The 14346-nt window shown below is 36.7% G+C and overlaps 1 protein-coding gene across 6 annotated transcripts in view; it reads left to right on the top strand.

Annotated features, from left to right (window-relative positions):
- PER2 (period circadian regulator 2) overlaps window positions 1-12848 on the top strand; it is a 40474-nt gene extending 27626 nt beyond the window's left edge. For 5 of the 6 annotated variants that reach the window (XM_026854687.1, XM_026854688.1, XM_026854690.1 and 2 more), the window contains 9 exons: window positions 202-358; window positions 441-568; window positions 2183-2356; window positions 2608-2868; window positions 4260-5107; window positions 7586-7784; window positions 8293-8485; window positions 9197-9347; window positions 10380-12848. In XM_026854687.1, the coding sequence (XP_026710488.1) occupies window positions 202-358; window positions 441-568; window positions 2183-2356; window positions 2608-2868; window positions 4260-5107; window positions 7586-7784; window positions 8293-8485; window positions 9197-9347; window positions 10380-10529 (2261 nt within the window). In that variant the 3' untranslated portion in view covers window positions 10530-12848. The remainder of the gene's footprint in view (window positions 1-201; window positions 359-440; window positions 569-2182; window positions 2357-2607; window positions 2869-4259; window positions 5108-7585; window positions 7785-8292; window positions 8486-9196; window positions 9348-10379) is intronic. The other variant, XM_026854693.1, reaches the window with a different exon arrangement.
- Window positions 12849-14346: the final 1498 nt, after the last annotated feature.

Consider the following 14346-nt stretch of genomic DNA (forward strand, 5'->3'; position numbering starts at 1 on the left):
ACACCTCCAAGAATCCATAAGGACAGGAAAATGTTTACACAAAGTTCATCTATTAGTGCGCAAACCTCTTACTTGCTTTACAGTGGTTAACTTGTGACCCGTTAAGAAATATTTATAAATAAGAACTTTTACCCTTGCTTTTAGGAGAATTTGCAAGGATTTAATGGCATAATTGCATAATAGCATTATCTCTTTTCCCAGAAAAACAAAATGGTCCTGGTGGTCAGGTGAAAGATGTAGTAGGAAAGGATACTGCAGTAACAGCTGCTCCTAAAAATGTGACTACTGAAGAGTTGGCTTGGAAAGAACAACCTGTATATTCATATCAACAGATTAGCTGTTTGGACAGTGTCATCAGGTAAGCAATCAGTGTGTAAATTACTCTTGACCTCTAGGCTTAAGACTTCTGTACCTAATATTGTTAAATCATTGTATTTTAGATACTTGGAGAGTTGTAATGTGCCTGGTACAGCAAAAAGAAAATGTGAACCTTCATCAAGTGTTGCATCACTGAATTCTGGAGTTCATGAACAAAAAGCAGCTGATAATGCTATACAGCCCTTGGGAGGTATCTCTACATCACAGCTTTTTCTTGATTGATTTTTACTAACAGCCAGTTGGATGTTACTACTTGCAGAATAATGAATGACAAGTGTAGCTTAGGCAGGACCTCGTAGCCATTTTCTCAGTGTTAGATATTTCGTGATCTAACTTCTATCATGAAAATCTTCCCTACAATCAAAATACTGAGTAGCTGATTGATTATTTGGGTTGTAGATGCCATAAGCTTATTTATACTATACGAAATACAGCAGGATTTTGACTTTTAGGATTTGAATCATTATCAAATGTAAAAAGTTCATGTCACAGTTGGGACTTGTAGGAACAACCAGCTGAAGATCCTGACAGCTAATTAATTGTAACAAAAATATGCATATTACATTTCTGGTTCTTCTTTGTGGACATAAAAATGAATAAGAGAGGGTAAAATGCAGTGTTGGACTGCTCTGTGTTGTGTAAGGCATGAGAACCCATATGAAAGCAATGTCCAGCCATGAAAATAATAGATGATGATTACTAAGGATAATTATTGTAAAAAGTCTGTTGTAGGCAAAACCATTAATTTGTTAGGACTTACGTACAGTATTTGATATGGTCCTTGTCTGGATGGGGAGCTGAAGTGAGGAACGTAACTGGTTAGTACAAGAATTGTGAGACTGGTAATGCACTATACATAAATTGGATACTGGCTGATTCAACCTTGTCGTTGTATGAGGTTGAAAAGAAGTGTCTAGTGGTGTGTTTCTCAAAAATCAGTTGTGGAAATGATCTTGTCTATATTTCCTTTTGATGAGCTTCAAAAATAGGTTCTAATGCAGCTTTTAAAATTTAATTGGAATACATAGGAACGAAGTGTCCTGCAGAAGGAATTGGAATGCCTTGAGAACTAGATAGGATGAAATGGTGGAAGAACATATGAATGCATGTGAAAGAACATCATGTAATTAGGGACACAATTTCTGCTGTCATTTGGAGTCTGTGTGGTTCTACTTAACTGGAGAAGATGTGGGTTCACTAGCTTTTTGGTGCACTGATAACCAAGGAGGATGAATCCACCAGCACACTCTAGTCAGGAAAAAGGCAAACTTTAGGTTTTAAATATGTGTTATGCTAAGTATTCATACTAGAGGAGGAATATTTTAATGCTCTTTTATGAGACACTTGTATTACCTCTGCTGGATTATTGTGTATAGCTTTCAGGTGAGAGAATTTGAATAGGTAGATGCTTAGAGCAAAGCTGTTAACCAGCTAATGACAGAGATTAGTGTACAACAATATGGGAGCTGGATGGGACTTAATCTGAGGCTGGAAGAGACTAGAAACTTTCTTCGAAAATTGTGCCATTAAAGAAGAGTGAAGACCAGGAAAGGGCAAAAAGTTCTTCATGGAAAAGATTTGGTTTGGCCATATGTGAAAGTAGAGGATTGGATGTGGTTTCTCAGAAGTTGTTCTATTCCTAACATGTTCTTGGTGGAATGCATAAAATAAAATGTTCCTTTTGTGTCTGGTCAAACACAGTTTATCCTCTACTGACTTGCAACCCTAGCAAATAAATAAAACCTATAATTTGCATTCACTCTTGTTTATATTCAGTAAACTATGACTTTATTTCTTTTAATAGATCCAGCTGTGTTGAAGGGATCTGGTAAACCAAGTGGTCCCCCAGTGGTTGGTGCTCACTTAACGTCTTTGGCTTTACCTGGCAAGCCTGAAAGTGTTGTCTCTCTCACAAGTCAGTGCAGCTACAGTAGCACCATTGTTCATGTTGGAGACAAAAAACCACAACCTGAATTAGGTATGATTTTTTTTTTTTTCTAATTTTCTCCAAAATGGCAACTGCTAGCAAGTTTGAACTTCAAACATGTAAACAGCTAGTATCTGCTTTTGACTTATATTTTCTTGAAGCTAAAATGTTCCTATGGAATTAGAATAAACAGGGATAGAATATCTTAAATTTACAGCAAAATTATTACAGAATTGTAATAGCTTAAAAATTCATATACAGAGCGCTTTTTTTACTTATTTTTTTTCCTTCTATTTCTGTAGAAATGATAGAAGATGGTCCAAGTGGAGCAGAACTCTTTGATGGTCAACTCCTTGCCCCTCCATCTGGCTCTGTGCATGTAAATCAAGAAAAGGAGCCATTCAAAAAACTGGGACTTACAAAGGAGGTTCTTGCAGTGCATACGCAAAAAGAAGAGCAGAGCTTTTTGAATAAGTTTAAAGAAATCAAGAGATTTAATATTTTTCAGTCCCAGTGCAATTACTACTTACAAGATAAACCAAAAGGACGGCCTGGAGAACGTGGTATGGCAATAGTTTTTGCAATAAAACTTGTATTTACATAGTCGATCCTGTTGGGAGGGTGCTTCCATCTTTAGGCGTATTGTCCCTGTGACTAGCGAAAGTTGGATGCTCTTTTTAAAGTCCGCAGAAATTTTTTTTCTGATAAATCTTGCTTGAAGATCGATAGTGGAATATAGCTTTTAATGTAGTAAGTGACATTTTTGTAACTAATGGTTTGATTTTTATCTATCCACTATTAATGTTGTTCATCTAGTTTAAAGGGACAAAACCCATGCTTTAGCATGTTTGCTTTACTGTATCTATGCTTGTATTCCCTTGCTTTTCTTTTCCTTCTGTCTTTCCTTCTGTCTTTCCATCTGTCTTTTTTTCAGGTTTGTGATTCTATTTTCAGTACTTTTTGCTTTACATCCAGTTTTCCCCGTTCCACTATTGTGTAATCAGTGAAACAGTCTGTTAATTGCTTGGTTGCCCTTAAGTTAATAATGTGATCAGTGGGATGGAAGTAGCACAGATTAGGTGTAATAGTGAGATTGTTATGAAGACTAGGAACTCTGGATGGCATTTTCAGCAGTGCTTGATACTGATCTGACTTTGGTCCCATTTGAGTCCTGACTTGACTTGGAACAGAAGTCAGACACTGCTAAGTGATTTTTTTACAGATTCTTCCATTTTTTAAATTTAAATAGTTATACGGGTCCTTCTTCATTTAGGAAACCTGTTCTTGGAACCCTTTAGTCCCCTTGTGTTCTTTATACTTGATAAACTTTCAGCCTATCTAAATAAGCTTTAGACAAACTAAAAGTTTGAGCAGCTTATAGTGCTGGTAAATATTTTATAGATTTCCTCATGTCTGTAATCAGATAAACTGACAGGCTTCACCTAGGGAAGAGTCGCTTGGTGCACAGACTTCCCCTAAAATAAGGTTGTAAAGGTAATGTTCTTTTTCCCCTCAGGAAATTCTTCTCTTTCTTTTTCCTCACCTTTTCACTTACGGACCTGCATGACCTTAACTCTAGAAATGCTTTCAGTTATGTCTCATACTGTTTCCATTGTAATTGCTGGAGTAAATAGAAGTTTGCCCCTCTGGGAGTTACTGTTTTGCATCTTTGAGCTATTTGGGTGTCACGCACTTGAGCCTGAATTGATCCACTGCTGCTCTCTTTTCTTCCATGGTGTGTCAGCATGGTTTTTATTGCTCAGTTAGCTTAGCTCTTGTGCTAGAGGTAAAAGTGAACCTGACCCCTTCCCAAATGCCTCCATTTGGGTAAGCGAAGTCCAGAACTGCAGTTTTGAGCAACTTCTAGGGGTGATAATGTGAAAGGGATCCATCAGATTGCCAGTAGGATCCTTTCTGATGTTTGGGGTTTTGTTTTATTTTGTTTTTTTTTCAGGTGGCCGTGGACAAAGAAATGGCACTTCTGGAATGGATCAGCCTTGGAAGAAAAGTGGAAAGAACAGGAAATCAAAGCGCATTAAACCACAGGAGTCTTCAGACAGTACAACTTCTGGAACTAAATTCCCCCATCGGTTCCCTCTTCAAGGTTTAAATACTACTGCTTGGTCACCATCAGACACTTCACAAGCGAGCTATTCAGCAGTGTCTTTTCCCACTGTTATGCCTGCATATCCTCTTCCTGTTTTTCCAGCAGCAGGGACTGTGCCACCAGCTCCTGAGACTTCACTCTCTGGTTTTAATCAGTTGCCAGACTCTGGAAATACTTGCCCTATGCAACCACCCCAGTTCTCTGCACCCCTCATGACACCTGTCGTAGCTCTTGTGCTCCCCAACTACGTCTACCCAGAGATGAACAATAACTTACCTCAAACGCTTTACCACAGCCAACCCAACTTCCCTGCCCATTCCACTTTCTCTTCACAGACAGTATTTCCGACGCAGCCACCATTCGCTACACCCAGCCCTTTCCCACAACAGGCGTTTTTTCCAACACAGCCATTCCATTATAATCCACCAGCAGACAGTGAAAAGGTTCCTGTTACAGAGCCACGAAATGAGCCATCCCGTTCCTGCACTCCACAGTCAGTGGGTCCTCAAGACCAGGCTTCACCGCCTCTGTTCCAGTCAAGGTGCAGTTCTCCTCTGAATCTTCTGCAGTTAGAAGAGACCACAAAAACTGCTGAAAGTGGACCTCCTGTGGGTCTACACGGAGCTTTAAGTGAGGAAGGAGCCATAGGCAAAATCATGACAACTGATAACTGTAGTAGAAAGGGATCTTTACCAGTAAGTATGCTGATGTTTTGGGTTTTTTTTTTAAAGTCTTCACATTCTTGAACGTGTCTTAAGTTGTTAATATGTAGAGATGCCTAAAATTAATCTTTTTTACTCTCTCCTTGTTTTCTTGCCTCTGCTACATTGCTTTCAATCCCCTTTCACTTGTGGACCCTATTTTTTAATGATGGACAATAATCTGTCAATATAATGCCAGGAGTTGGATTCACAATTGTAGTTACTAAACACAAACTTCAGCAGCCTGTATAAAATGTGAAATCCAATCATTAGAATGATCTTAACTTTTAAAAATTAAAACCACCTTGTTGCTGTTCTTCTAAAGTTAGACCAAGAAGCTTGGAAATATATGATGAAACAGTTCCATTTTTTAAAAAAAGTATGAATATGAGTAAGTCCATTGAAAACCACTGAAATAGACTTAAAAGAATATGAGCACTTTTTAGCAAAAATTATTGGGCTAGTGAATTTGTGTGGAGGGAGGAAACAATCTGTAAGTGGTCTGAAAGATGATTTAAAATGAAATCACATCTTTGTTTACAAACAAGCAAACAAAGTAAAGGAAGAAGGAATTATTACTTGCAGACCATAACTTTATTTTTGTTTTATTTGGTGCACTAAAGTGATGCTGAGCTATTTGATAACTTCAGGGGTTTTCTATTATCTAGCTCTTTCAAATTTGACAAATCAGTTAAACGGATAACCTTACAGAAACTTCATATGGAGGAATATGTCTGTAAAGGTTTCTGTGACAGAAATATGTAGATTAACGTTAGCGTTTTCTAAAGGCACCATAGGGTAGCTTTAGAAATACTAAGTCACTGACAGAATGGAGTTGCAACCTAAACCTTTTAGATTGGCTCCTTCCTCCCTCCTGCTTTTCTTGTGCTGTGGTTTGTAACTGGTATCTGCATCTAATGGTGCAGTTAAAGCAGAACGTGGGTTCACTGCTGATGAAAGGAACGCAGGCATTGGAAGGAGTGGCTTTTACTTCTAGGCATGTCTGAGATCTAAACTACTGTAAGTAGCTGGTAAAAGGCATTGTTAGTGAGATGCTAGCAGCTGATTAGATGATGTTCTTTGTGCGGTGACTTATAAGCATGCATCTACATTAGAAGCTATAAAAGCAGAGGAAGGAAAACCTGAAAATGCTTGTTCCCTACACTGTGGGGAACACTTACATCCCCATATTAAACTTTTCTTCCTGGTTAGTTTCCAGATGACTTGCTTTAATCAATATTTATTCTTGATATTGATCCTTAAGGGGAGATGAAAGGAGGGAAAACAGAAAGAAATGGATTTTGTTATATTGATGTTTTTCTAGAGAAACCTTCAAACTTGATTGATACAGTGCAAAAACTTGTCACGTTCTTTTATTACATGCAGGTTACCTCATGATCTTGAGAACAAATACATCTGGTTTTCCTTAAATTCTTTATCGTACTAGTCATGCAGTTGCCACTTAGGGATAAATTTTCAGGGGTATACGCATCCAGTGCCATACTTGGACTAATGTATTCTGTGCACTTAGATAACATTTCTGAAGTCTTATTTCTGTAAGGATTTCTGAATTGTGCTGTGGTATAACAGTGCCATCTGTGACCATCTGTAACTTACAGCATGCTCCAAAATATCTCTGCTGGATTGAAAGAAGTTTGATAACAAAACTTAGTAGTGGCAATTTTGCTGGCAAATTCATTTGAATATCCCCAAACTGCTAGTTCCTATTCTTTAGAAACCTGCAAAATGTAACTTTCTGTAATTTCTTCATCACTTGCTGGAAAGTGGGGGCTATACAGGCGTTTGTTCATGAATGTGTTAAGGATAAAGCTAGTTCTTTCCACTATTGTGTATTTTGCTGAGTTCCATCAACCTTAATTTCTAATAATTAATCTTGAAACTGACTTGCAAGTAAGGTTTTGCTTATGTTGGAAATCAGCATAGTTAATAATTTTTCCCTTGAAAATATACAAATAAATTATTTTGCCTAGGAAGCTTGCATCTGGGAATATGTTCTTCCTTCTCATCATGCATTGAGAGTAGTAACAGCGATGGCTGCTAATACAAATCTCTCTGAGGTAGATTATAGTAGGAGCAACTGCTTGTATGTCTTAGGTGGCTTGGATAGATTCTGACTTGTCCAGGGCAGTAGGGGCTGTCAAAACTGAATAGCAAATGCCTTCCTTGCTTCCTCACTGAACTGTTTGTTTGTTTGTTTTTTTTTAAAGACGAATTGAATTAAAATCTCAGTCTTACTGAAGGACCTCTTCTCTGCCTATCACTCCACTCCATTATGCCTCAGATGGTCTTGGCATGCGTTATTGGTGGTTGTCTGTCTTTGAATAACTGTGTAAACATACTAGAATATAAAGTGAAAGGGATTAATACTAAATGTAAGTTCTTAGTAATGAATAAGCCTTGGGTTTTGGGTTTCGGTTTTTTACTTTTTTCCCCTCCCCTTCTTATCACTAGGCTGAATCTCCAATGGATGCTCAAAATAGCGATGCACTCTCCATGTCAAGTGTCCTGCTTGACATTTTACTTCAGGAAGATGCATGTTCAGGCACTGGTTCAGCTTCTTCAGGGAGTGGTGTATCTGCAGCTGCTGAGTCTCTCGGGTCTGGATCCCATGGCTGTGGCATGTCGGGGAGCGGAACAGGTAACACTGGCAGTGAGTACTTCTTTAGCATTTTATAAGAGCTGGAGCATGAAGTATTGCAAATGCCACTTGAACGTCAAGTACTTTATGTAAAAATCTTAATTGTCTTTAATCCTCACTGCATAGTTTATTCTTGATTTCTTTTTGTTACATAACATGAAAGTTTTTCTATTGTGCTTGATTACAGTATAGAACCTTTTTTAAGTGTATGTAAAATAGCCATTGAGGTATTACATAGGTATGACTGAATAGTAAAGAGAAAATACCGTACTCATTCATGTTTCATTTCAGAGTTTTTAATTTACATAAACTAATTATTCTGAAATTTAATGGAGACTTAGCTTGAGAATTTGAGTTTTAGAAATATTAATGCAGTTACTTAGGGGTGGAAGTTCCCTCCTATTTAAAAAATTAAATGAAAAATGGTGTTTATACTTTCAGTTCTCTTCAATCTGTTTTCAAAAGCATTCAGATAATCTATGAATTTGACAATAATGAAACTTTACATTTCTTTTTAAAGGTAGTAGTGAAACTAGTCATACCAGCAAATACTTTGGGAGTATTGATTCCTCAGAAAATCATCATAAAACAAAAATGAAGGCAGAAATGGAAGAAAGTGAGCACTTCATTAAATATGTACTTCAGGATCCTATATGGCTTTTGATGGCAAATACAGATGACACTGTTATGATGACTTACCAGATACCTTCACGGTAATTCCAATGTCATAGTCCTTCATAATCTATATATGTGCTGGGGGGAGCAGGGTGTACAGGGAAGTGTAAAGTCAACCTATTCTTACATATGCTGTAAGGAACAGAAATAGTACTGGGTTTCCTAAAACTTGCTTTCTATTGTCATCTTAGAGGTATACATCTTGTAAATGAGTGATGTGGGGGTTTTTTAAAGTTTCTGAAGGAAGGTGGGGCATTGGGGGGAGGGAGAACTTGGCTGCTGAAATAGAGCAGTGTTTTCTAAATCTCTACCTCTGTCCTGAATTTCAATCTATTCTTGATGTCATTCTTAAACATATCCTACTACTTCTGCTTTAGTAATCTCCTATGTTCATCTAGTGTCTGGTTTGGGCTGTCCTCCCACTGAAGGGGAACTTGGAACTTAGTGCAGCAGCAGCAGAGGGAAACTGAAGTTCTTGGTTTCACCAGTGGTGCTGCCTGTCTAAGAAAACTGTTTTCACTTGATGGGATTTGAAAAGACAATGAGGCAGCAGAGATGCATTTAAGTTGTCTGCAAATGCAGAAGGCTGCTGAAATAATGACACTTAATTTTCTTCCAATATAAGATTTGTAAGCTCTATATTCCAGAACAAAAATAGTCTTTTAAATGTTAGTATTTGACTGTGTAACCTTATATAGGCATAAAGCCCAGAAACTTGAAGCTAAATTTCTAAATACATTTTATTTTAGAGATTTGGAAACTGTTTTAAAAGAAGATAAGCAGAAATTAAAGCAAATGCAGAAACTACAGCCAAAATTTACAGAAGAACAAAAAAGAGAGCTTATTGAAGTTCATCCATGGATCCAGCAAGGTGGACTCCCCAAAACTGTTGCTAATTCTGTAAGTTCAAATAAGTTAGTTATGCATGTATGCATGTATAACAGTGCTTAAATTATTAGCTGCCTCCTGTTGCTATGAAAGCTTGGTCAATTAGACAGATAAAAAAATTGATTCATACTTCCATGCAGTGGTTTCTGGCTTGATTTAATTTACCCTAAGTCTTCTTTCCAATAGGAAAGTCAAAGCAGTGGTGAATACCATATAAGGAATTTCCTTTTTAAATTTCTGTGTATCTGTTTGAAATCCTTTGTCAAGACAGCCAGAAACTTCACTATATAAAAATCTCTGTTTTGTCTGCAGAAGTTTATGCTCACTGCATTCTAGAAAGTACAAAATTAATGGCAGTACTGTTCCTTTTTTCTACTAGACTTCTCACACAGGTTCGTCTCTTGCTTTTATTCTTTGAGTGGATTAATGGCTGGAAAAACAAAAAAGAAAACAAAGGATTCTTGCAGTTTTATTTGTTGTCTGTGTATTTTACTTATTCACACACAAATACCTGATTGCATTCTTTTTTCTCTAAGATTTCCATCATTTGTAGCTCTTTTGCACATAAGTTATCAAAGGCAGAGGCTCTCTGCCCATAAGTATTTCAAAAGTCAGCGTAACAGAATTGCAGTGGAATCCTAATCCTGATGTTTATGTTACTGCAACATTAATACTATAGCATGCACCTTGTGTAAGCATACAGTTGCTTCTGTCTCTTAAGCACTGCAGCTGACAGGAACAGATTACTGCAGGGTGAGCAATCAAAGGAGGAAAAGGTGATTGGAAGTGCATGTAAAATGTCAGCATTATAAATGATGTATGACATAACTGCTTCCAGTAGTGTTTTCAAGTATCTGTATTGATTTACTACAGATTATAAAAGCATTGTGTGGGGGAAAGTTGGGGAGTAGAATATATTTCATAATCGTAGCACAGATGTAAATGTTCCCATGGAATCAGGGATTGCGTGCAAATGGACTGTTTTGTAAAGCTTTTTTTTTTTTCTTTGACTTATGAGTGTTTCTGTAATTTTCTTCTTTTCAGGAATGTATTTTTTGTGAGGACAATATACAGAGCAATTTTTATACATCGTATGATGAAGAAATTAATGAAATGGACCTTAATGAAATGATCGAAGACAGTGGGGAAAACAACTTGGTTTCCCTGAGTCAAGTCAGTGAAGAACAAACATAGCCTTTGAGCCTGTTGTTTTCAAAGCTGCTTCAAAACTACAGTGATGATCCATAAAGGTTTTAATCTTGCATCCAGCAAGATGAATCCTGTTCAGAAAAACGAATGCGTTTTTCTTGGTCTAGAAGAGTCGTTTGTGAATGAATCTGTTTTTAAATGGTGGCAATCTCTTCCCAGTAAGGACGTTGTTGAAGATGGTATAGCTTTTCTTTAAAAAAGAAAGACTCATATTTTGCACTTATATGCCTCAAGTATTTCTTTATAAACTATAGAAACTTTCATTGATGCCTACTATTTTTTGTAGAGTGGGTTAATGAGTACTGAAAATCCCTTTACGTACGTACGGTTCTTCAAATTTCCTTTTGGTAATGAATCAGCGTTATAAATTGTTCTAGCAATTTTGCTTAGTGGCTCTTTAGCATTGTTCTTAATATTTGAAGTGGTCCAGCATAGTAGAAGAAATAACCTTCAAGTGAATCAATTCACACTTGCCCTTTTCATATCAGTTGATCCCATCCTCTTTATTTGTTTCCTATAGTTTTGAATGTAGGAACCCTTTTTGTCTGAGAAATGTTGAACTAATTTTGTAAGGTGGTCTTGGGTTAAAATACTTATGTGAATGTGTAAGTATAGACAAGTGCTGACAACTTTGTAGCCTTTTATTTAAATGGATGCTGCAATACTATGAACTGTTTATTACCTAGAAGTATCATTTCTGAGAATTTATACACAAGAAGTCTTTATGCTTAAGGATTTTAAGTAGTAAGACCACAGAGAGTGACTGCGTATGATCCAGTGACTGTTAGACAAAGATTGGTATGACTTTAACCTTTATTTCTGATTTGTTCTGTCAGGAGGTTGGCCATCAGTTTTTCCTGTGTGGCTAAACAAACATCAAACTTACATGTGGCAAGAGAGGTTGAGACATTTCTTGTCATTTGAAGATAGTTCTTATAAAAAAAATAAGAAAAATAAGTGATTTTGCGAATAGCATTGACTTTCACTATGTTTGAATTGCGTAATCTAAAACTTAGTGTGGCTGGAATCCTTTGCTGTCAAGGATTTAATTTTAATGCCTCTGAGATTGTATTGACTTGAATATGTGTACTTTATGTTCTTGTAGTGTTTATACATGTTGGATGTGGAAAAGAACACAAAGGAGCAACTTTAATATATTGGTTAGTTAAAGGACATTTAGTTACAGTATTGCTAGATGTCAGCTGTAGGTCTTGGGGTGAAAAATATTCAGTTAACTGATATGTTTGTCAAAATATTTTTCATGGAAAATATTTCCTTTTTTATTAGGGTAACATTTCTATTCACTGAAACTCAAGGTTATTTTCATTCTATAAATAAAAATATTTCTCTTTGCATACAAAGAGGATGTGAAGTTAGATCTGACACCACCAAAAACATGCGGAAGTTACTGGTATTTGCTTAGTGGAAGAAATAATTAGTGTAAAGTAATTAGTTATTAATTGGATTCGGGTCATGAGAAAATTTGCATTGGAGACAGGTTCTGCAGATAGTGCAGAGTATGTGAACTTGTGAAACAAGTAGAATCACAGTTTTAAAAGTAGGTATCTTAAATGTAGTGTGAAGCACTACCCAGCAAGATCTGCTTCCTGTCTTCAATAGTTTAGCAAGGTCAAACTTAAATATATGTAAATATAAACTGAATGAGAAATTTTAAAACGTTGGTGTCCAAGTCTGATGTATTAAATGTTTTAATCATAAATGGAACAGTGCAGCTATACCAACATATTAAATATATTCCAATTTTACATGTAATCAGAAATAGTTTTAATTGGACCAGGGTTTGGGAAAAATAAAAGCTTTATATAAAAGGAGTGCATCATAATTATACAAATTATTTTCAGGGACTTCTCAACCACTTTGAACTTCTTTCCTTTAGCATGTGCTTTTTTCTTTTTTTAAATTTTTTTTTTTTTTTTTTTTTTTTTTTCACTGACCATCTTGTAACCATAACTTAGTGTAAGGAAGAGAAAAGTATATTTAGAGCATTTTGTGGATGTGCTTACTTATGGACTTAATCTTGCATCCTTAAAGTGTTTGCATTTACAGGGTGGTATTAAAATATTTTCCTGTAACTTTAAATCTACATGCCTCCATTTATAGATAAGATTCTGAAGCTGTAATTTTTCCAAACTGTTGTAAGATGATTTATTTGTGATGACACTTTGTCAACATGTCAACAATGTTTTCTGTACACTGTGCAATATGTTTTGGTTTTGCCACTTGTGACTAATTTTTATGACTTTGCTTTTTAGAAAACTGGTAAATAAAACAGATATATTTTTAGTTGCCTTCTTGATCCTTGATCCTTCTACTCCATGTGAGAAGCAAAAAAGCATGCATTTCTGATAGTATGTGAACTGGTATTTCAAACCAAAGAGCCTGCAAGCCATGAAGTTGTGGCTTACTGTCCTCAAGTTAAAATTGTTGCCAGTTTGTCTGACCTGTAAGTTTAGTGGTCAGATGGAAGAATGAGTCTTTATATTGACTAGTCATTCTGAAAGCGTGCACAGATTTACTACCTGGAAGAGCATATGCAGCTGTGTTCTTGGTGTTTGTTTTTCAAAGCCACCAGAACGTATGTTGTCCTTTTTACTTTGTTTAATGTCAGCTATGGATACCTTTTCTCCTGCAGCCCTCTGTGGTTTTATACTGGTAGCTTAGAGGTAGAGAATTCTGGTTATGCCCTTTGAATTTGCTTTATATGGTGATTATTAGTCTTCTGTTGCGGTGTGAAGCGTCATGTCTTCTGAAGATTGCTGAAGCTCATCAAGCTAATGTACTTTCATGTTGATGATCTTGTTTTATACTCTTGAGTGGAAAAAGCGGGGATGCTTGAAGATTCTATTTTTACACTTTAAGCAGTGGTGTAGTTTAGTGGGTGTGGGATGGTGCTTTGGACCACCCCTCCCGTTTAGGAGGTACTCAGGTTACGAGACTGTTGTTGTGGGGGTGTTTTCCATTACTCTGTTTTGAGAATCTTGTATTTTTTTAAAGCAGAACAAGCTAGTGCAAACCCTAGTTTGGTTATAAGGAACCCAGATATTTCTGTGAGCTGCAAAATCAAGGTGTTTCTGTACCACAAAACACTTCACCATATAGGTGAATTGCCTTCACACCAAGGGTAGAATTGTAGTGTTGTGCACTGTTGCTGAGACATGCATTTTAAACCGTGCTTGTTCAACACATCATTCAAGTCCCTTTGAAGTTTTCTGAATTGACCCCAAATACATGAGCAGTTCTCTGTATGTGAAGTCTGAAAACACTTCTCTCCTAAGGGTACCTTGGTTCCTTGCTTAGCTAAACGTGCAGAGGAGAGATGTACTGATGAAGCAGTTTACAGAACTACAAATGTGAGTGTCATGCACATATACAGGGTGCCTGTAGAGCAGGTATTGTGCTAGCATTTGGCTGTAAGTTTTGATAATTGATCTATAACGCTGAGAGAAGTGCTGCTGATGCAATAAATTACCAGGTCATGTTTCAGTTATTTCTGCTTCTGGTAACTTTTTGCATTTGTAAATAAGAGTATGGGTTAAAAGCGGCTTCAAGTATTTATGTACTCCTTGGTGATGTGCCTTCTGTCCGCACTCAATGATAATGGTTTGCTTTACGCTGCAGAACTGTTGGGAACAGTCTTTTGTCAGAGTTTCTCCCACCTCAGTAGCCCCTAGGCGTCACTGGTGTCCTGTGATTATATTTGGCAGTTTGGCCACCCCTGTTTTTCTTCTATTCAGCTTTTTGTATTTTGAGGCTGAGTTTGCTGTGACTTATTTGATGTAAA

This window comes from Athene cunicularia (assembly GCF_003259725.1).
Source record: "Athene cunicularia isolate RWA chromosome 9 unlocalized genomic scaffold, athCun1 chr9_part1, whole genome shotgun sequence".
Lineage (NCBI taxonomy): Eukaryota > Metazoa > Chordata > Aves > Strigiformes > Strigidae > Athene > Athene cunicularia.